Source organism: Oncorhynchus gorbuscha, linkage group LG23 (genome assembly GCF_021184085.1).
Source record: "Oncorhynchus gorbuscha isolate QuinsamMale2020 ecotype Even-year linkage group LG23, OgorEven_v1.0, whole genome shotgun sequence".
Classification (NCBI taxonomy): Eukaryota; Metazoa; Chordata; class Actinopteri; order Salmoniformes; family Salmonidae; genus Oncorhynchus; species Oncorhynchus gorbuscha.
In genome coordinates, this window is record NC_060195.1 from 48,457,376 (window position 1) to 48,480,343 (window position 22,968).

At 41.9% G+C, this 22,968-nt stretch overlaps 1 protein-coding gene across 1 annotated transcript in view; it reads left to right on the forward strand.

Moving 5' to 3' along the window:
• LOC124011297 (follistatin-related protein 5-like) overlaps nt 1-22,968 on the forward strand; it is a 195,145-nt gene that overhangs the window by 58,428 nt on the left and 113,749 nt on the right. The window contains 1 exon segment of the mRNA XM_046324524.1: nt 19,480-19,731. Coding sequence (XP_046180480.1) covers nt 19,480-19,731 — 252 coding nt within the window.

Genomic DNA, 22,968 nt, shown 5'->3' on the forward strand with positions numbered 1-22,968 from the left:
GGGCTGAACTGGCAATGGAGAAACAAAGAAGTGAGAAGCTGAACTGACAATACCACAAAGAAGTTAATGCTAAAGCGAGTAGCTAATTTGAGATGTTTTATTTATCTTAGTAACTGGAATCAAGAACATTAACTAATTTGGCCAGTGGCCAGTAGGGCTAGCTAGCTAGGCTCGATAGGGGGGTAAAAGTTACCCAGTAGCTTAGCTAATTTAGCTAGGAACCTAGCTAACAAATAACAACATTGCCTTCCCTTATTTTACCCCATATCCAACATCAAGGTAACAGCTAATGTTTGAAAACATTTAGAGAGATTTTGTATTACTGGTTAATATACGCTAACTAGCTAACGAGCTGCTCACTAGTTAACTATTAACTTGGCTAGTCACAATTTGTCTTTTCGTCATGAATGAAGCAGGTCAGACTAATGTTAGCTACCTTGTGGTATGATGAATATTTTATTGCAATATTGACACAATTTAGATTTATGCATGGAAAGTTTGGAGTGGATCACAGACCAACACTCTGCCCCCACGTTGGTTCTGGACTGTGAGGGACCGCTGCTGACAACCCAATCTGCCGTCATCTCATTGTCCAATATTTCAAACAGGTCAGGCAGGGATATTAACATTGAGAGTGCGCAACTGTTAAAAAATAAAATAAATAAAAAATAAATACAATTTTTTTTCAAAGTTCGGCCTACCTTTGCATCTTTCCAGAAAACACATGTTGTGATTGGAGCTCTGGATTTGCTATGCTGCATTCTTAAAATAGAAATATCAGAGATGTTCCTTGGAGATAGCAACTTTGATTAAATCTGACGATGCTTGCCTTTCCATGCCTTGTATAGCCTACTTCTGAATATAGTGCAAATGTATGCTCAGATATGTCACCTTCACGTGTTAATGACAACAGATATGATACATTTCTGAAAACATGTGGATTATTTCATGCCCGAGTAGAAAGGCTTAAGTATGTCAGATTGTGACACATACTCGCTTACAAATATATATAAGCGTGTGCACATGCATCATGTGCGTGTCTTGAACATATCTCAACCCCAGATATCTCCCTGGGCTCATACGGTAGCAGGGAGATTTCGGAGGCTGGATTGGAGAAATGTAGAAACTGTCCTGTTACGGAGCATATACTAGCCCCGTATATGAAATGAAGGACATGTGTATATGTAGCAGGTTTACTCCTTTTATCTAATAAAATGTCAGATATCCGGAAATACATAGATAAAGACATCCCATGATGTTGACCCTTCTTGCCCAGTGATCAATGGGGGCCCCCTTTAGGTCAGGCCCACTGGGCCAGTGCCCTGCATGCCCGGTTGGCTTAGATGCTACAAGGCTTAGATAGCTGGCTAGACTACCTTACTAGCAATCCAGCTCAAAAATGTTGGATAATTGGGTGACTGTGAATGACTCACATAAGAGGAAAACTGCAGATGCACTACCAAATTTCAAAATTACACCTTGTGTGTTCAACCTTTCTAACTCTCAACAATAAGTTGAAACCCCGACAGAGCCCCCTAGCGTCAGCGGGGCCCCATATGCAGCGCTCCAATATTAACGAAGTCTCGAGGTTCTGCTCGCCTGATTTAGAATAGCTCATGATAAGCCTGTAGACTATACTATTTGCCAAGAGAGTTTTCATCTATATTTTTCTTAACTGTCTACTTATCACCACAAACCAATGCTGGCACTATGACCACACTCAACGAGCTATATAGGGCCATAAGCCAACAAGAAAATGCATATCCAGTTCCAGCACTCCTATTGGACGGTGATTTTAATGCAGTTAAACTTAAATCTATTTTACCTTATTTCTACCAGCAAATCACCTGTGCAAATAGAGGGGGGAAAACCTCTAGATCACCTTTACTCCACACACAGCTCTCCCTCACCCTCCATTTGGCAAATCTGACCATAACTCTATCCTCCTGATTCCTGCTTACAAGCAAAAACTCAAACAGGAAGTACCAGTGACATGCTCAATTCGGAAGTGGTCCGATGAAGCGAATGCTAAGCTACAGGACTGTTTTGCTAGCACAGACTGGAATATGCTCCGGGATTCATCTGATGGCATTGAGGAGTTTAACACATCAGTCACCGGTTTCATTAACACGTGCATCGACGTCATCGTCCCCACAGTGACCATACTTATATATCCCAACCAGAAGCCAAGGATTAAAGGTAAACATCTGCACTGAGCTAAAGGCTAGAGATGCCGCTTTCAAAAATATACACTAACCCAGACGCTTATAAGGAATCCTGCAACGCCCTCCGATGAACCATCAAACAGGAAAAGTGTTAATACAGGACTAAGATCGAATCCTGCTACACCAGCTCTGATACTCGTCGGATGTGGCATGGCTTGCAAACTGTCCCTGATTACAAAGTGAATCCTAGCCACAAAATGCCCAGTGACACGAACCTACCAGACGAGCTAAATAAGTATGCTACGCTCGCATAGAGGCAAGCAACACTGAACCATGCGCGAGAGCATCAGCTGTTCCGGAAGACTGTGTGATCACGCTCTCCATAGCTGATCTGAGTAAGACCTTTAAACAGGTTAACATTCACAAGGTGGCACAGCCAGACGTATTACCAGGATGCATACTCAGGGCATGCGCTGACCAGCTGGCAAGTGTCTTCACCAACATTTTTAACCTCTCCCTGACCCAGTCTGTAATACCTACATGTTTCAAGCAGACCACCATAGTCCCTGTGTCCAAGAACGCCAAGGTAACCTGTCTAAATGACCCCTGATCACTCACATCTGTAGCCATGAAATGCTGGTCATGGCTTACATCAACGCCGTCATCCCAGACACCCTGGACCCACTCTAATTTGCATGCTGCCCCAACAGATCCACAGATAACGCAATCTCTATTGCACTCCAACTGGATCCTGGATTTCCTGACGCCGCCCCCAGACAGTGAGGGTAGGCAACAACACATCCATCATGCTGACCCCTGACACAGGGGCCCCGCAGGAGTGCGTGCTTAGTCCCATCCTGTTCACCCACAACTGCATGGCCACAAACAACACCATCATTCTTATTGACAATGACGGCCTAGGAACAATGGGTTAACTACCTTGTTCCGGGGCAGAACAACAGATTTTTACCTTGTCAGCTCGGGGATTCGATCTCTAACCTGCTGGCTACCTGCCGCCCCAATGATGACACGACGGTGGTAAGCCTGATCACTGACGACAAAGAGACAGCCTATAGGAAGGAGGTCAGAGACCTTGCAGTGTGGTACCAGGACAACAACCTCTCCCGCAACATCAGCAAGACAAAGGAGCTGATCGTGGTCTATGTGAAACGTAGGGCAGAGCATGCCCCCATTCACAACAATGGGTCTGTAGCGGAGCGGGTTGAGAACTTCAAGTTCCTCGGTGTCCACCTCATTAAGGATCAATCATTGTCCAAACACATAAACACAGTTGTGAAGAGGGCATGACAACACCTCTTTCCATAGACCGTTCTCTCTGCTACCGCATGGCAAGTGGTACCGATGCACAACCAACAGGACCCTGAACAGCTTCTACCTCCAAGCCATAACACTTTTAAACAAGACTGCTAAATAGCTAATCAAATGGCTACACGGACAACCTGCATTGACTCTATGCACACACATACTTACACTGACACCCCACACACACACACACACACACACACACACACACACACACACACACACACACACACACACACACACACACACACACACACACACACACACACACACACACACACACACACACACACACACACACACACACACACACACACACACACACCTCTGAAGTTAAGCAGCTAAGCATCTCTGAAGCTAAGCAGACCAACCTTGTTGGTCCTTGGATGGGAGACCAGGTGCTGCTGGAAGTGGTGTTGGAGGGCCAGTAGGAGGCACTCTTTCCTCTGGTCTAAAACAATATCCAATGCCACAGGGTAGAGATTAGGGACATTGCCCTGTGTAGGGTGCTGTCTTTTGGATGGGATGTTAAATGGGTGTTCTGACTCTCTGTTGCCACTTAAGATCTCAAGGCACTAAGAGAAGGGATGTTAACCCCAGTGTCCTGGCTAAATTCCATCATGGCCACCTAATCATCCCCAGCTTCCACTTGGCTCATTAATCTCCCCTCCCCTTCCCTGTAACTATTCCCCAGGCCGTTGCTTGACATGTGTCCTCAGTGAATTTTCCTGGTAAAATGTACACACACATCACATACGCTGCTGCTACTGTCTATTATCTATTATCTATCCTGTTGCCTAGTCACTTTACCCCTACCTGTATGTATAGTACATACCTACCTCAATTACCTCATACCACTGCACATCGACTCTGTATTGGTACTCCCTTTATATAGCCATGTTACTTTTGCTCATTAGTTTTATTCCTTATTCACTGTGTATTTATTCCTCGTATCACTACTTCAATTTTGTATTTCGTTTTTTTATCTTATCTTTACTCTGCATAGTTCGGAAATGGACCCGTAATTAAGCATTTCACTGTTACTCTACACCTGTTGTCTACAAAGCACGTGACAAAAACATTTTATTTCATTTTATTACATCTGTAAGATCAAAGAGACCAAGAGGTTTCGAAGACCAAGAGGTCTACTTTTAAGTGATGATACTCTCTGTACGTTGACACGTATACATTTCTGGCCAACAACATCAGGCGAAGGATGTATGGGATTAAACAAAGATTCATTATTCATTATCATTACTCTCAGTGATCAACGAAGGACTGTGGTAGGACTACTTACAATGGAGGCCATACGGATGGATTGGTGATAAGGTTCTATTCACCCCCTCCCCACTGAAGGTCAACACTGTAATTATATTGAAGGATGACCCTAGATTTTGGCCAATATTCCACCCATAAATGCATTATTTATCTTGACACCAAGAGTAGATCAGGATTCAAGCTTTAAAATAAGTTCTTAAGTAGCTAGACTTAGCGACACAACTCCGTGGCTGAGAGGGCGAGAATCACATTCCTGTAATTCTACAGTGGTTTTAGTCGAATGTCTATTCATAAGCATTCGTCAAGAGGAAATATTGGATTAGATAGTTGGATTAGAATGGCAACGAAGACAGCATAGTTGTGGTGAAATGAAAGTAGGGAGCTGTGCAAAGATCTTGTGTCACGAGAGATGAATAAGGCTCTTAGGTATGTGACTCCTCATGTACCCCCCCCCCCCCCCCCCTGATTATGCTCATAAACTCATTTTTTTGTGATTATTATAAGGCACCTGCTGAGCATAAATACAAAGATCCAAATGACGGAGTTGGAACACATGTTCCTGGTTGTATAACCCCAGTCCCTACAGGAGCTTAGTTTTCTCGCTTTCATCTCATCAGTAGTCATTCTGTGACTCATTTGTTTCTCGACACATGGATGTTTCCCTCCAAAATAAGTAATATTCCTTGGGCGATTCTGACAAAGCACTAATCCATTTATACGTTCACAATGCTTTTGACTTGGGGCAGTGAGGATGCAGACAACCATAAGGGCACTTGGTTCTACATCCTGCTACTTACTGTATCTATAAATTAATCAACAGAGAAATCTAGGGATAAATAAATAAGTAATCTTCACTTTTTCAAGTTCATCTCCCTTTATTTTCCTATCTTAATGGCTGTATCCTTGCCCATCTCAAGGCAAAGAGCAACGGACAGAACACTTTAAAGTTTTTTATTTTAAATTCTAAATAATGAATGACCGGATTGGATTTGTGCTTATCCTATCGGCAGCACACTCTGTGTCGTCTGGACTCCTAGAAACTGCATTAAAAAAGAGCGGACAACATTGCAGGCTCTCACTTTTTCTTAAGTCGCCTCTGGCTTTTTGAATAGATGCATATTTCATTTCCCTTCTGTTTTTTTTCCATTCAGGTCAATGGTTATGGAAGTTGTTTAATCCAACAAGAAACAGTTACCACCCAAGTATTTTTTGTTTTGCCTTTTCAAACACACCTCTGTCAATCACCTCTGTTTGTTTTTTTTTTGCTTGACATGGCTTCAGAGTCTTGCAAAGCTAAAGCCTGACAGTCATGTCTTCTATGTGTTCTATTTCAAGACAACACTGGAAATCAGAAATTCTGAGTATTTGACAGAGGAAAAGCTTCAAGTCTAATACAAGCTTGTTTTTTTGTGAACTTTAACCCCCCCCCCCCCTGAACGCAACCTCCCCTGCCCTCCCCTCCCCTACAATGACCAAAGACACCCCCCCCGTACCACCCCTTCCTGTGGGCCTGAAAGCAAAGAAAAGTCTAAATGAATATATCTAATTGGCTTGTATTCAAGATTCAAGGGCCTATCATCATTAAGTATGCAAAGCATTTTATATTTTAATTCATGTGCTTAAAAATCTATTTTGTAACTTTGCCCCAGAAGCATCTAACTGCAGCGCACTCCCACATCATACGAAGGAATGTGCCTACCTGATTTAGGGGACATGGTGAACAGTTGGGGCCAGTTTCCTTGGTGTTAAATACAGTCTGTGAATAAAGTTCAAATATATAAATTAATGGTTTGGATTATAGGATGCCAAAGTAATATTTATTCATATTCTGTTCCAATTAAAGGGTTGTTCAGCTTCAATCTGTGAACAATACTTTTTTTAATGGCTAGCTCAGAATATGAGCTTTCCAAAAGGTGTTTATATTTTATTGAGATCAGTTATTTTGGGAGCCCATCATTGGATGGTTCAGTAGTTGAGTTTTCCGAGGGACTCCATATGCCAGCATAGAAAAAGTGAATTGTCTGGTAATGTGTATGTACTGTATCTTTCAAATCTTGGAATGTTCTCAAACCATTACTATCCATGATATCGGTAAGGATACAGATTACACATTTGAGCAATTAGGGGGATGCAAAAGGTCACCCTCCAGATCACAAGGCATTATTGTGAAATATTGGGGCATAGGCATGCCATTTTCATTCTATTGTCTTTCAATTTTGCGGCAAATAGTAATTGTGCAAGCAATAATAGGACCAAAGCATAGTTTACATCATTTAAGGGATATATCAGTGAATACCACCTCTTCCAAGGCAATAGGAGACACCATATTTCTCTCTATAGTAGGCCAGAGGGCAGAATAGTCTTATCGAAACAAATTTAGGATTGGGCGAAATGCTAGTGCCTGGAAATACAATTTAAAGTTTGGTACGGATAGTCGTCTTACATCTGTCCCTCTTTGTAAATGAGTTAATTTATAAAACTTCATCTGGGATCATTTACCTTGCCATATACATTTTCAAACCGCACTATGATTTTTTTTGCCAATATCCAGAAGGGTGAGCCATGGGAATCATTGAGGTACAGAAATTAATCCGTGGCAATATATTCCTTTTGACAATAGATATTCTGCCGGTTAAAGAAACAGAGATATTATTTCATGAGGTAGGATTGAAATTATTTTAGCATTCTGTTAACATTTCTGGCAATGGTTTAATCAAAGGAAGGAACCTTAGCTACTACCAAATATTTATAATGGGAAAGGATTGGAGATGGAGGCATTAGGGCTGATTTGGTAAGATGAATTAATCAGAATTTATCTATGATCTTCAATGCGTTTGAGAGCGATTGAGATACAGTTGAAGTCGGAAGTTTACATACACCTTAGCCAAATACATTTAAACTCAGTTTTTCACAATTCCTGACATTTAATCCTAGTTAAAATCCCTGTCTTAGGTCAGTTATGATCACCACTTTATTTTAAGAATGTGAAATGTCAGAATAATAGTAGAGAGAATGGTTTATTTCTGTCAGATGTGTGCGTACTGGTAGCGAAGTCTGGTGCAGGAGAGCAGATTTGTGAACAGGCGCACACTTTATTTAGGCAAAAGTGCAAAACGCACAAAACAGTCACAATGATTATGTTTAATAATAAACATCTTCATGAAAATAACACGAAAAAAAGCAAGCCAGTCTGGCTCGTCAACAATACACACGTAACACAAAGACATGATGGGGAACAGAGGAATAAATACATGTAGATTGATTAGGGAATTAAACCAGGTGTGCAGGTGTGCAGGGAACAAGACAAAACAAGTGGATACATGAAAAATGGAGCGGCGATGGCTAGAAAGCCGGTGACGTCGACCGCCAAACACCTCCCAAACAAAGAGAGGAACTGACTTCGGCGGAAGTCGTGATAATTTCAGCAATTATTTTTTTCCTCACATTCCCAGTGGGTCAGAAGTTTACATACACTCAATTAGTATTTGGTAGCATTAACTTGGGTAAAACGTTTTGGTTAGCCTTCCCACAATAAGTTGGGTGAATTTTGGCCCATTCATCTTGACAGAACTGGTGTAACTGAGTCAGGTTTGAAGGCCTCCTTTCTCACACACGCTTTTTCAGTACTGCCCACAAATGTTCTATAGGGTTGAGGTCAGGGCTTTGTGATTGCCACTCCAATACCTTGACTTTGTTGTCCTTAAGCCATTTTGCACAACGTTTGAAGCTTCCTGACATCTTTAGATGTTGCTTCAATGTATCCACATAATTTTCCATCCTCATGATGACATGTATTCTCCTCCAAACATACCGATTTTCATTATGGCCAAACAGTTCTATTTTTGTTTCATCAGACCAGAAGAGATTTCTCCAAAAGTATGATCTTTGTCCCCATGTACAGTTGCAAACCGTAGTCTGGCTTTTTTGGGGGGCGGTTTTGGAGAAGTGGCTTCTTCCTTGCTGGACGGCCTTTCAGGTTATGCCTATGTAGAACTCGTTTTACTGTGGATATAGATACTTTTGTACCTGTTTCCTCTAACATCTTCACAAGGTCCTTTGCTGTTGTTCTGGGATTGATATGCACTTTTCGCACCAAAGTATATTCATCTCTAGGAGACAGAACGCGTCTCCTTCCTGAGAGGTATGATGGCTGTGTGGTCCCATGGTGTTTATACTTGCGTGCTATTGTTTGTACAGATGAACATGGTACCTTCAGGTGTTTGGAAATTGCTCCCAAGGATGAACCAGACTTGTGGAGGTCTACAATAATTTTTCAGAGGTCTTGGCTGATTTGTTTTGATTTTGCCATGACGTCAAGCAAATAGGCACTGCGTTTGAAGGTAGGCCTTGAAATACATCCACAGGTACACCTCCAATTGACACAAATGATGTCAATTAGCCTATCAGAAGCTTCGAAAGCCATGACATCATTTTCTGGAATTTTCCAAGCTGTTTAAAGGCACAGCCATCTTAGTGTATGTAAACATCTGACACACTGGAATTGTGATACAGTGAATTATAAGTGAAATAATTTGTCTGTGAACAGTTGTTGGAAAAATTACTTGTGTCATGCACAAAGTAGATGACCTAACCGACTTGCCAAAACTGTAGTTTGTTAACAAGATATTTGTGGAGTGGTTGAAAAACAAGTTAATGACTCCAACCTAAGTGAATCTAAACTTCCGACTTAAACTGTACGTTGTCTAGTTACAGTAAAATATTGTCTGCATATAATGGGGCTCCCGAGTAGCGCAGTGGTCTAAGGCATTGCATCTCAGTGCTAGAGGTGTCACTACAGACCCTGGTTTGATTCTAGGCTGTATCACAACCAGCCATGATTGGGAGTCCCATAGGGCTTCGCACCATTGGCCCAGTGTCGTTGGGGTTTGGCCAGGCAAGGCCATTATTGTAAATAAGACTTTGTTCTTACCTGACTAGTTAAATTATATATATTTTTGATGAAGTGATCAGTCGATTTTACGATTTGGTGTTATTTCCTTAGTTTAACGAATTGCCTGGGCCAGAGGTTCCATGGATAATAAGAATAGTCACAATTGGGATCGCTTCTAGTGATTCTGAATGGAGCTGAGCAGATATAGTTTTTTAAAACTATCGCTGAGGGATTGGCATATAGTATTTCAATCATATTCACAAAATGGGATCCAATTCCCATATGTTACAAGACAGAACAGAGATATGACCATTCTAGTCTACCAAAAGCTTTCTCTGCATCGAGAGATATACAGCCCAAGGAGCTGTTGTGTCTGATGAAGCATCTAAGATACGTAATAGTCAATAGAGGTTATCTGAGGATAAAAGATTTTTAACAAACCCACTTTGGCCTGTGTGGACCAATTTGGGTAAGTAAGTTTTGAGACAGGACGACAATATTTTGAGACAGGACGACAATTTTAGAAAACTGTTTAATATCTGTGTTTATCAAAGATAAGGGGAGATAGTGAGAACACTGGTTGGCATACATACCTTTATTGAATAAAAGCCAAATTAGTGCTGTATTCACATCTCTCCCAAATGTTCTTTTGTGAATGGCTGTGTTAATAATTTTGAGTAATAGTGGACCTAGTTGATTCAGAATTTATACCGTTCCATCCAGGTGTTTTGCCTTTACTTATGCTATCCAATGCCCATTTGAGTTCATTGAGAACGATTTAGGCTCCCAGCGAGGTGGCTTCCTCTTTTGAGAGTTCTTAATTATTTTAGAAAGGACTGGTTTGGATTTACAATCAGTGGTGTACAGTTCTTTACAGAAACGGGAGAAGCTTTGATTAATTTGGGTTCTGATGGTAAATTCCCCCGTTTCAGATTCAATAGTTGCAGTTACTCAAATTCTAAAGAACACACTGACTCAGACACAAAAAAAACACATGTAGCATGCTCTTGTGTTCTTTTGACACACTATTAACAAGCTGTTATAATAGAACAAACAAAACCTCCTCAAACATCCTCAAATGAACTAATTCCACATCATAATATGAACACATTACTGGGACATGTGTTTCTGTCCAGCGGTCAAAAATCCCAAAATAACAACTGTACCAAAACACCCCAGGATATCGTATGTCACCAAACACACACTGTGGCTAGCTGCCACCAGCAAGACAACTTAATGCTATGTGAATTAACACTGGGAGTAGTGTTAGGAGTTGACAATTAGTCAAGCATGGCACACTCTGACAAATAGGACCATTTACTGACATGGAATGAGGGATGCATTCTAATATGGACACACTGAGAGAAAAGCATGGGCCCCTATTGACTGATCAGGCCAGAGAGATTAATGGGATGGAAAGTTCAATCCTGGTTGAGTGAACGTGCAGTTGGATTGCACAAACAGCACCTTTACACACCCAATTGTGTGCTTTGGTCTAGAACAGGGGACTAATGCTCACTTGCAGTCAATCGATTGGCTGAGCACGCTTGGATTGGTTTAGCTTGTTGTGCCGACAGCATTACTTTCCTGTTGAATACTTAGCAATCTCCCAAGACAACCTGTTTCGGTTCAGGCTTCACTTGTGAGCTACATCGAGAGGAACCCGAAGGGCAACATCATTTAAAAAAAAACGTTTTGAGGCTGCTTTAAATGGCGGCAAAAGCTTTTGCGCCTTAAATAATCACTTATTAAACATTTTCATGAGTTGTTTAATCAACACTAACAAGCACAATAAATTGTCGCAATTTTACAATTACTGTAATGTAGGTTGTGATGAGATGGACTTCACAACACCTTTTTCAGAGTGTAAGCTTTGGTGCCAATACAACATTTCAGAAATATCATAGGCTACAACTTTGTACAACATCGGTACTATTGGAAAATGTTGAGCGACAACCTTGCAACAACCCTCTGATCATCTCCATTGTGACGCCATGACTACCTATTGGATGCATTCCTAGCAAGGTTGTATAATAGCAGCACTGTAGAAACTATTACACTCAACGGAACAACTTGATTAGTGTAGTGTCAACAACGCAGCCACTGCCAGCTAGCCTACAAAGTCAACAACGCAGCCACTGCCAGCTAGCCTACTTCAGCAGTACTGTATCATTTTAATCATTTTAGTCAATAAGATTCTTGCTACGTAAGCTTAACTTTCTGAACATTTGAGACGTGTAGTCCACTTGTCATTCCAATCTCCTTGCATTAGCGTAGCCTCTTCTGTAGCCTGTCAACTATGTGTCTGTCTATCCCTGTTCTCTCCTCTCTGCACAGACCATACAAACGCTCCACACCGCGTGATTTGCATCCCTCGACTTCTTGGCACAAACTGGATCACCACAGATAACACTGCTACTCCTACTGCTCTCTTTCAAGAGCTTCTGGTCAGCGGGGTGGTGGCATCGGGATCCTTATCTCTCCCAAGTGGTCATTCTCTCTTTCTCCCCTACCCATCTGTCTATCGCCTCCTTTGAATTTCATGCTGTCACAGTTACCAGCCCTTTCAAGCTTAACATCCTTATCATTTATCGCCCTCCAGGTCCCCTCGAGAGTTCATCAATGAGCTTGATGCCTTGATAAGCTCCTTTCCTGAGGACGGCTCAACAGTTCTGGGCGACTTTAACCTCCCCACGTCTACCTTTGACTCATTCCTCTCTGCCTCCTTCTTTCCACTCCTCTCCTCTTTTGACCTGGCAGGCAATACGCTACCTCATCTTTACTAGAAATGCTGTTTTTCCACTAACCTCATTGCAACTCCCCTCCAAGTCTCCGACCACTACCTTGTATCCTTTTCCCTCTCGCTCTCATCCAACACTTCCCAATACTCAACCTTCGACTCTCTCTCCCCCGCTACTCTCTCCTCTTCCATCCTATCATCTCTTCCCTCTGCTCAAACCTTCTCCAACCTATCTCCTGATTCTGCCTCCTCAACCCTCCTCTCCTCCCTTTCTGCATCCTTTGACTCTCTATGTCCCCTATCTTCCAGGCCGGCTCGGTCCTCCCCTCCCGCTCCGTGGCTTGACGACTCATTGCGAGCTCACAGAACAGGGCTCCGGGCAGCCGAGCGGAAATGGAGGAAAACACCTGGCATCCTTTCACTCCCTCCTCTCTACATTTTCCTCCTCTGTCTCTGCTGCTAAAGCCACTTTCTACCACTCTAAATTCCAAGCATCTGCCTCTAACCCTAGGAAGCTCTTTGCCACCTTCTCCTCCCTCCTGAATCCTCCTCCCCTCCCCCCTCCTCCCTCTCTGCAGATGACTTCGTCAACCATTTTGAAAAGAAGGTCGACGACATCCGATCCTCGTTTGCTAAAAACGACACCGCTTGCTCATCCCTACCCTGTGCTCTGACCTCTTTCTCCCCTCTCTCTCCAGATGAAATCTCGCGTCTTGTGACGGCCGGCCGCCCAACAACCTGCCCGCTTGACCCTTTTCCGGAGACCTTCTCCCTTACCTCACCTCGCTCATCAACTTATCCCTGACCGCTGGCTATCCCTTCCGTCTTCAAGAGAGCGAGAGTTGCACCCTTCTGAAAAAACCTACACTCGATCCCTCCGATGTCAACAACTACAGACCAGTATCCCTTCTTTCTTTTCTCTCCAAAACTCTTGAACGTGCCGTCCTTGGTCAGCTCTCCCGCTATCTCTCTCAGAATGACCTTCTTGATCCAAATCAGTCAGGTTTCAAGACTAGTCATTCAACTGAGACTGCTCTTCTCTGTATCACGGAGGCGCTCCGCACCGCTAAAGCTAACTCTCTCTCCTCTGCTCTCATCCTTCTAGACCTATCGGCTGCCTTCGATACTGTGAACCATCAGATCCTCCTCTCCACCCTCTCCGAGTTGGGCATCTCCGGCGTGGCCCACGCTTGGATTGCGTCCTACCTGACAGGTCGCTCCTACCAGGTGGCGTGGCGAGAATCTGTCTCCTCACCATGCGCTCTCACCACTGGTGTCCCCCAGGGCTCTGTTCTAGGCCCTCTCCTATTCTCGCTAATAACCTCACATGGTCTCTCCTATCATTGCTATGCAGACGACACACAATTAATCTTCTCCTTTCCCCCTTCTGATGACCAGGTGGCGAATCGCATCTCTGCATGTCTGGCAGACATATCAGTGTGGATGACGGATCACCATCTCAAGCTGAACTTCGGCAAGACGGAGCTGCTCTTCCTCCCGGGGAAGGACTGCCCGTTCCATGATCTCGCCATCACGGTTGACAACTCCATTGTGTCCTCCTCCCAGAGCGCTAAGAACCTTGGCGTGATCCTGGACAACACCCTGTCGTTCTCAACTAACATCAAGGCGGTGGCCCGTTCCTGTATTCATGCTCTACAACATCCGCAGAGGACCCTGCCTCACACAGGAAGCGGCGCAGGTCCTAATCCAGGCACTTGTCATCTCCCGTCTGGATTACTGCAACTACCATTAAACCCTTCAACTCATCCAGAACGCCGCAGCCCGTGTTCAACCTTCCCAAGTTCTCTCACGTACTGGCTTCCAGTTGAAGCTCGCATCCGCTAGCCTACGGAGCTGTGAGGGAACGGCACCTCAGTACCTCCAGGCTCTGATCAGGCCCTACACCCAAATAAGGGCACTGCGTTCATCCACCTCTGGCCTGCTCGCCTCCCTACCACTGAGGAAGTACAGTTCCCGCTCAGCCCAGTCAAAACTGTTCGCTGCTCTGGCTCCCCAATGGTGGAACAAACTCCCTCACGACGCCAGGACAGCGGAGTCAATCACCACCTTCCGGAGACACCTGAAACCCCACCTCTTTAAGGAATACCTAGGATAGGATAAAGTAATCCTTCTCACCCCCCCCTTAAAATATGTAGATGCACTATTGTAAAGTGGCTGTTCCACTGGATGTCATAAGGTGAATGCACCAATTTGTAAGTCGCTTTGGATAAGAGCGTCTGCTAAATGACTTAAATGTAAATGTAATGTAAATGTTGTGTTGGCAGAGAAACGACATTCAAATATTTGGGAATCTTTCTCCCACAAAGAAGTATAGGCCTATCCAAGTCACTGAGGATTTGGACAGATGCATTACGCTATTTGAAATGAAGGTACGGTAGCAAAACGTTTAAGCGTGTGTGTTTTTTTTATCGTTCCAAAAAATGTCATGAGGCATCTATATTGAACAATGTTTTAACAGTTGGGCGTCACTCAGCTCCGAGCAAGTCTGTGCCTACACATGCTTTTAGTAACAATGGGAGATCACTGGCACTGGGTTTAGCCTACCATTTTGTGTAATCAAACCAATTACGTCTTGATCCTAGAGCTTTTAAAAATAGAATTTCACTATAATTGTCCATTTTTTCCCAGTCAGTATGTAATTGTATAGATTGTCAATTACATACTGCAGGTAAACCCACGCTCAACATGAATTCATTCATATGTGTCTCTAATAGTATGTACAGTATTTCTCCATCTTCCCTACAACTCCTTTCCATATTGTGGGACTCAATATTGTACAAAAGTACATTTGTTTTGGTAAATACATTTTTCTGTCCCCTCGTTCAGAACACAATAGAATTAACTTTGCAATAGGTCCACTGAGGAAATAGTCCACTGTCGAGAGATGCTAACTAAGATTACAAATCATGTCCGACTAATTGAAAGTAACATTTGGTTTAAAGTATCACTCTGTCTTAAACAAGCCATACAAAGCTGGTTACAATTAGAGTTTTAATCCTCCAGAATAGGTAGAACAAATATTATAACAAATGTTATGGTTAAACTCAAATATACTCATTAATGAATATAAATTGTTTATGATTTTAGAAAAAAAGGTATTATACTTATTAATGACATTATGAATAGAAGGAGTTATGTCACATATGCAGCTATCGGAAATATACGGGATTATCTGCTCAATCCTAATTTACAGCCAACCGATTGCAGCACTACCACAAAAGTGGAGGAGGCAAGTGGAAAAGGGAGAAGGTAGGGAACTTGTTTGCCCGCCATATATTTAAGATACAAATTGGCTGAAAGGAACTGGCATAAATAGAAAAATATACCAGTTTCATTTGAGAACAAAAATGTTGACAGCTGTGCCATACAAATTCAAAATAAATGGGAAGATATTTTCGATATACCAATTCCATGACACATGGTTTATGAACTGGTACAAAAAAACGATGCTTGATTCAACACTTAGTTTTTCCAATTGAAATTATTATATAAAATTATTGCCACCAACAGAGTGCTATATACATGTAGTTTTCCCCTGTCGTCATATGCCCTGCAATGCAGTGATGTAAGAATAGAGCCGACAACCTTCTTGTGATTTCTGAGCAGGGGCTCTTTCTTGGGTATTTATTAATTCATTATTAATGTTAAAGTCTTTCTCAATACAAAAATGGCACAAGTGATTAGTGATGACACACACTGGCGAGAACTAATCAGGCTTCTCTCTTCTGCCTAAAACACTCTTATCAGGTTTTAATTAAGCCAATGTGGAGGAATGAATTACAATTGTTCAGAATTGAAAGGGAGCAGGTTAAATGACACCGGCCTGCCACCGTGAATATATTACTCTTTGTTTCCATGACAGCAGGTATGCTAGTAAAAATACACAGTCTTTCCTGCTAGCGTTAATGTTAATGCTATTCTCGAGTGCAGACACCTTTCCGGTTTTACCCACTTTCTACATAGGCCGCTTCTCCATAGACCGTGGTAACACAATATGTTACTGGTGCAACTTTCAAGGAACTAATCCAAGCGGGGTGACATGTGGCGAGCGAGTCGTGTTGTGCGTCGTGTCATGTAAAGTTTTTTGCATTGTTTAGTGTGCTGTTTATTTAGACTTGCATCATCTTGTTCTCGCACGTGCGTCTTCTGGGGAATCTTAACTCACCACGGTGAGATGAGCTGAGATGATCTGAGCGCTTCCAAACTGTTGTTTACTACACTCCCGACTTTCCCCAAGGACTCAGAGCCGCTGTTACGAAAACATCACATGGGCCGGGTCTTGCATCCTGGGTTTATGGAACAAATGGAGACGGCAAATGGGATATTGTTGGGGAAAAGGCATGCATTGTATATCTGAGAGAGTGCTGTAAATAGCATGCTTTGGGGGCATGCTTATGAATGTGAATGGGAGCGAGTCAGTTAGATTCAGCTTTGTAATGGGTTTGAAGGCTTCAGATTCAGAAAGGCACCACAAAGAGAGTAAGGTGGAGCATACCGAAGAGGTAAATGCTTCTGGTAGCCACAAGGCACCAGACATTTATGTATTATAATGATTTAGCAAAGTATGATGCAACGAGTGGTGCACAGGGACATTATTGAGTTTTCCATCCTAAATGCTTTTGTGTTTGAACCACTGCAATGTCATTCTGGTCATGTCTTTTGAGTCCATGCAACTCTTTAGAGTTAAACACGACATGCATCTCATTATGAATACGTAGAAGGGCGTTGCCCTTCAAAACTATGTACACTGGGGTCAACATATGTTCAAATCAACTTTTATTTTATTTGTCACATGCTTCATAAACAACAGGTGAAATGCTTACTAGACCATCAGACTGAGCACATGGGCTGAATAAATCTGACACTCACTGTTTCCCAGTGAGCATGACTTATTTTTCCCTGGTTATTGTTTTACCTCACTCATTTCCACTGTTGTTGTTGCCTTCAAATCAAGACAGTTCCCTGTGAACTATCCATGCATTTTGGATACAGCCGTTCATCTACGCAACTCTATCTGTCCATCTGTCTTTCTGAAAATCGTCCTCATTGCTGTACAATACAGTTATGAATAATGAATGAACATTTTCCAAGTGAACATTCCAAAGAAAATAGTTTTTTCATCGGATAAAGCCAGCAACAATTACAAATGCAGTAACGCTAACTAGCGCCCAGAATCGGATACTCCCTCCCTCCCGCCGCACGCCTCTCACTTTGAAACGGCTAGTCATCAATAAACAAATCATTGCACAGAATTATTCATTTGTCTTTGATGTCACTGGATCACCCAGAGACTGGGTGTGCATACCAATAACCAACTCCCTCTACCCTTCTATGACCCCCGTCAGTGGTGTTTGGGCACCTTACTGTGCAACACAAAGTCACATTGAATAATCATTATGGCACCGCACCGAGGGGGATAAATAAATCACAGCGAACCATGGCCATTGATTGGCTTGAATCAGGCCACAATGTAGACACTTGTATCGTTTAAATCCTCCCTGACAGATAGGGGATAATACACCCACGGGGAGTCGCTACCAGGGTGACGAAGCCTCTTTACGAGTGGTTTGTTTGTTACTGTATTCAGGTTCCCTGCCAACGGATTTCCTTGTTGACCAATGAGAGTAGAGTGTTTTTATTTCCCTCTATAGCGGGGTTTGTTTATTAGAATACCGTGTGAACCTTGTGGGGCAGATGCATTGGTAATTGTAAAGAAGGCATCTGAGGCACTGAAACATCGTACCATTACGATGCACCACTCTTTATTCAATGGCCGATACTAAAGCTCAAAGATGATTACAGAGAAGAGTATGGTAGCCCCTTGTTTATACTTTGATCCTAATGTATATTTCATGTTATATAGCTCACTACAGCAATGGATTGTCCGATAAATATAAACATTTCAAAATAGTGGTGTATTTGTGAAAAGTAGGACAGCGCTCGATACGTTGTGTATACACATTTTTCTTCGTACTTTATTCACAATGCTTTTAGCTTATGTAGTGAAATGGTGCACTAATAATTATTGAGGTAGACAACCAAAAAGCAACTTAAATAGACCTCCAGCAGATAAATGATGCTTATTGAGTGAATCTTCCCATAATTTCAGTGACCATCATTAGTCTCATAGTGTCATTACATTCAACGATTGTCATTAGGCCTACACTCTTGTAGCCTGAATTAGCCTAAGTGATGTATCTTGCTGACAAATGAACCTCTTTTTGTAAAAAGAAAAGTCAAGAACACCTGAAAGAGAGCTGTGTCTGTCCCGAGCTCATCGGTGCGGGAAACTGAGTGCCCAGCTGAAACAATGTTGCTTGCGAAAGCTTAAGCCAGACAGAGAAACAAATAAGGAAAAGTAATTTGCACACTGCCCTTGAGAATGATTCCAAAGGGCAATGGAACTGGTGGATAGGGGACCTAATAGAGAGCAACCTTCCGTTTGAGCCCCAACACATTTGGTACGGATGAGAGGTTACCGTGCTTCTTGCCCTGTCAAGAATACTCACTGCGTGTGAAGGTTGACTCACTGCTTGAAAAATAGTACAAAATAATATAAAACACACATTTTTGCCTCAATGCGAGATTTACTTAAACCTAGACAGTTACTACAAGTGAACTTCAAAAGCTTTTCAAACTCTGACTATCATCTTATTACCTTTCTATTATCTGATGTTAATGTTTTTACATTCTTGTATAACCTGCATCTACATGGGATCTTAATTTGATCACCCTGTTGTTGCAGGAAATGCAAACTTGTAGTGTAATCAAGTTTTAAAAAGGCTTCTAAAGGTTAGAAGTTTCCATTTAAAATGTCAGACTTGATTTGCCCTCACTAAAAATCTATCAACCCATACAACAAAAATGTATTTGAATTATAATCCACACAATAATTCACATTTCCTGTTGTTGCAGAATTATTTTTATTCTGTGAGAAACTGGTCAAATTAAGCTCCTACAGCTGTACTTTAAGCCAACGTTCAAACTCTAACATACTATCGTCCTATTAATCTTATTATTGTCTGATTTTAAACATTTCTTTATTTGTGTGTTCCTTGCAGGGTTTTTGGGCCATAACAAGGGCTTCCAGAGTCCTTGTGAGCACAAGTACTGTGGCCTTGGGCGTCACTGCGTGGTCAACCATGAGAGTGGTAAAGGGGAGTGCAACTGTCTGGACCGCTGTAAACCACACTACAAACCGGTGTGTGGCTCGGACGGCAAGTTGTATCAGAACCACTGTGAGCTCCACCGTGCCTCCTGTCTGGGTGCACAGAGAATTACTATCATGCACAGCGAGGAATGCTTCTACAAAGGTAAGAATTACATCTCATCTCATAAAATGTCTGTCATGGAATGTGCAAGATCATATTATGGGGTCAAAGCAACATTGTTCAGAGATCTTCTGTGGTGTATGTTCCCTTTATGCAGGAGCAAAGTAGTTAAAGGAGATTCGTTTTATCTTCTTTATGCACTATACTCTTTAAAAAAAGGGTTCTTTGGCTGTCCCCATAGGATAACCCTTTTTTGGTTCCAGGTGAACCCTTTTGGGTTCCATGTAAAACCTTCTGTAGAAATGGTTCTACCTGCAACTAAAAAGGAAAAAGGGTTCTTCAAAGGGTCCTCTTATAGGGACAGCCAAAGAAGCCTTTAAAACTTCTTCAGGATCGGATGAGCTAATGTAGGCTAATGCTATTAACATGAGGTTGTAAGTAACAGTAACATTTCCCAGGACATAGACATATCTGATATTGGCAGAAAGCTTAAATTCTTGTTAATCCAACTGCACTGTCCAATTGACAGTAGCTATTACAGTAAAAGAAAACCATATTAATGTTTGAGGAGAGTGCACAATTTTGAACATGAAAAGTTATTAATAACCAAATTAGGCCCGTTTGGGCAGTCTTTCACACAACATTTTGAACATAAATGCAATTGTTCTTTGGATCAGTCTAAAACTTTCCACATACACTGCTGCCATCTAGTGACCAACATCTAAATAGCACCTGGGCTGGAATAATACATTTTGACCTTTCTCTTGAAATTTCAAAGATTATGGTACAAACAAAATACAAAAGAACTGTTGTTTTTCTCTTTGTATTGTCTTTTACCAGATCTATTGTGTTATATTCTCCTGCATTCCTTTCACATTTCCAAATACGTCAGTGTTTCCTTTCAAATGGTACCAATAAAAATGCATATCCCTGCTTCAGGGCCTGAGTTACAGGCAGTTTGATTTGAGTTTGATTTGAGCAAAAATTGAAGAAAAGGGGCAGATCCTTAAGAGGTTTTAAGGTTCTTGATAGCACCTTTTCATATAAGAGTGTAAATTAGAGCTTTGGAGAAGCCACCAGAGATCCTGCCTCATTGCAGTTCTCAGTAATTCATATCTTACACAGAATGTTTTTGTTGTTATAAAAATGGTTTTGTACAGTGATGGAGCCATCTCTCACTTTATGAACCTGATACAACATACATTAGCTACTTCTTGTACCCTGCTATCTCTATTAGTTTCTCAGTTGGTGCAGAGCATTGCTTGTTTTTATATCATGAGCAGGTGGTAATACTGTACACACCAATCCTTTGATTTCCCCAGAGAATTTCAGATGCTCTGGAACATTGATTGTACAAAGACACCACTTTTCCTTGTATGGTAAAACATGGGCTTTTCATAGGTGTAGACCAGGGATACTCAAGTACTATTTGAGAAGGTCCAGTCACAAAAAAAATCCTAGGTGGCAAAGGTGTGGATGGACATTGTAATTTATCGGCTTAGTAACAAACCACCACCTCGCAACACATGCGACCTCGAAACCCGACCGAGTATTAACCCCGTTCTGGGTCCGGATCTGGTCCGTGGTCCGCCAGTTGAGTATGTAGGGTGTAGACCATGGGGTGGGTCTCAATAATATCTTTGTTTTTCCTGAAGTGTGCACTTGTTCACTCCTTTACACAAATCAAAAAGCATTGGAGTGGTGGAGGCAAGGACTAGTGGGAGTTTCCACCATCTTATACCAGTTATTTCCTTTCAAATCAGTGAAGGGAAGTAAACAAGTGCACACTTTGGGAGGAAGGCGAGATGATTGGTACACATGACAAAGCTATGGGATTTCTTATAATATTAGTGAGAGAAACATTGGTTTACCTGGATTTCTGGGAAACTGAGTTTTAATGTGCCTTTCCTTTTGCTGGATGCACAATTGCATGGTACCAGTGCAAGCAAACTGCTGCTAGTGAATTGTCATGCCACATGATAAGCTACACAGGAAAATAGGAATACAGTGAATGTAAAACTCATGTTTCCCATTTTCCATCACAATTATTAGTTTGGAATTGGAAGAATAATATAATCAAAGATGGTTGTATATATTGCGGAACAAAAGACCCCATCATAGAACTGCTTATAAAAACCCTCCGCAATGAAAGTATGATCACTTTCCTCCCATGCATGAGTCTGAGGCAAATTCAGCCAGGGTAGGGCCTTGTCTGCATGCATACGCAAAGGGTACCAATCCCTTTCATCCCAATCAGACAAAGACATTTGGATCAATGATCTGTCCCTGGTTGTCTGATGCTCTAATCAACTTCTCCATGTGTCCTGTCTGGTCAACCTTCCATCCTAGCCATCTGAAAATCAAGCCTCAATCAATGAGCATTCATAAGTGGGATTGTGATATTTGACCAACGTAGGCGGAATCAATACAAGATCAACATGAGCCAAATCAAAAAGGCTCTCGGCCTGAAAATGGTTTCTTTCAGTCGCTCTTTGTCTGTGCCCAGAATTGTATTTTACAGTGACTGATTTCTAATCAATTTCTTATTCGATGTGAGCAGCATAGGCACTGCTCGTAGACCTGTTGGTCCTATTAGAGCCCTCTCCTCTTTAAAATATTCATGGCCCCTTAAAAGCTTTGTTTTTCTCTCTAGAAATAGACTGCAGTATTACTGCACTTCTAGCCACTTCCCGGTATTCCATTAGTATTTTCCCTGATAGGGCAAAGCCCTAATGTTTACAACATTTGTCTTTCTTCCACATTAGTGCCCGCGTAGGTCTTGGCGGCAAGCGACTGCAGAGGATTTGTTCATTGCAGCGCATACAAAAGTCACAGTTAAAATGGTGGGGAATAGATAATTAAGGCAAATGTGTAGTGGGGCTTACTGCTAGAATCCAGACATAATTATAACGTGTTATGATTGGGGTTATTAGTGGTGAAATGGAATGTGCCTAAATGTCATTTTATAAAACATGTCATTCACATATTTATAGACCACGCAGTCCATGATTTCAATTTACCTTGAGTTAATGGGCATAAATACTTCCTTGGTGTAATCGTGATTTCCAATCATTTCAATATCACTATATAAAAAATATCCCTTTCGGTAGTGACAATGTAAATGGGGACGAATTCAGGTTCAGCCATTTCTATAAAATTAAGTATAATACCTGATTACTATATGGAAAGGGTTCTACATTGAACCCAAAAGAGTTTTACCTGGAACAAAAATGGGTTTACCTGGAACCAAAAAGGGTTCTTCAAAGCGTTCTCCAATGT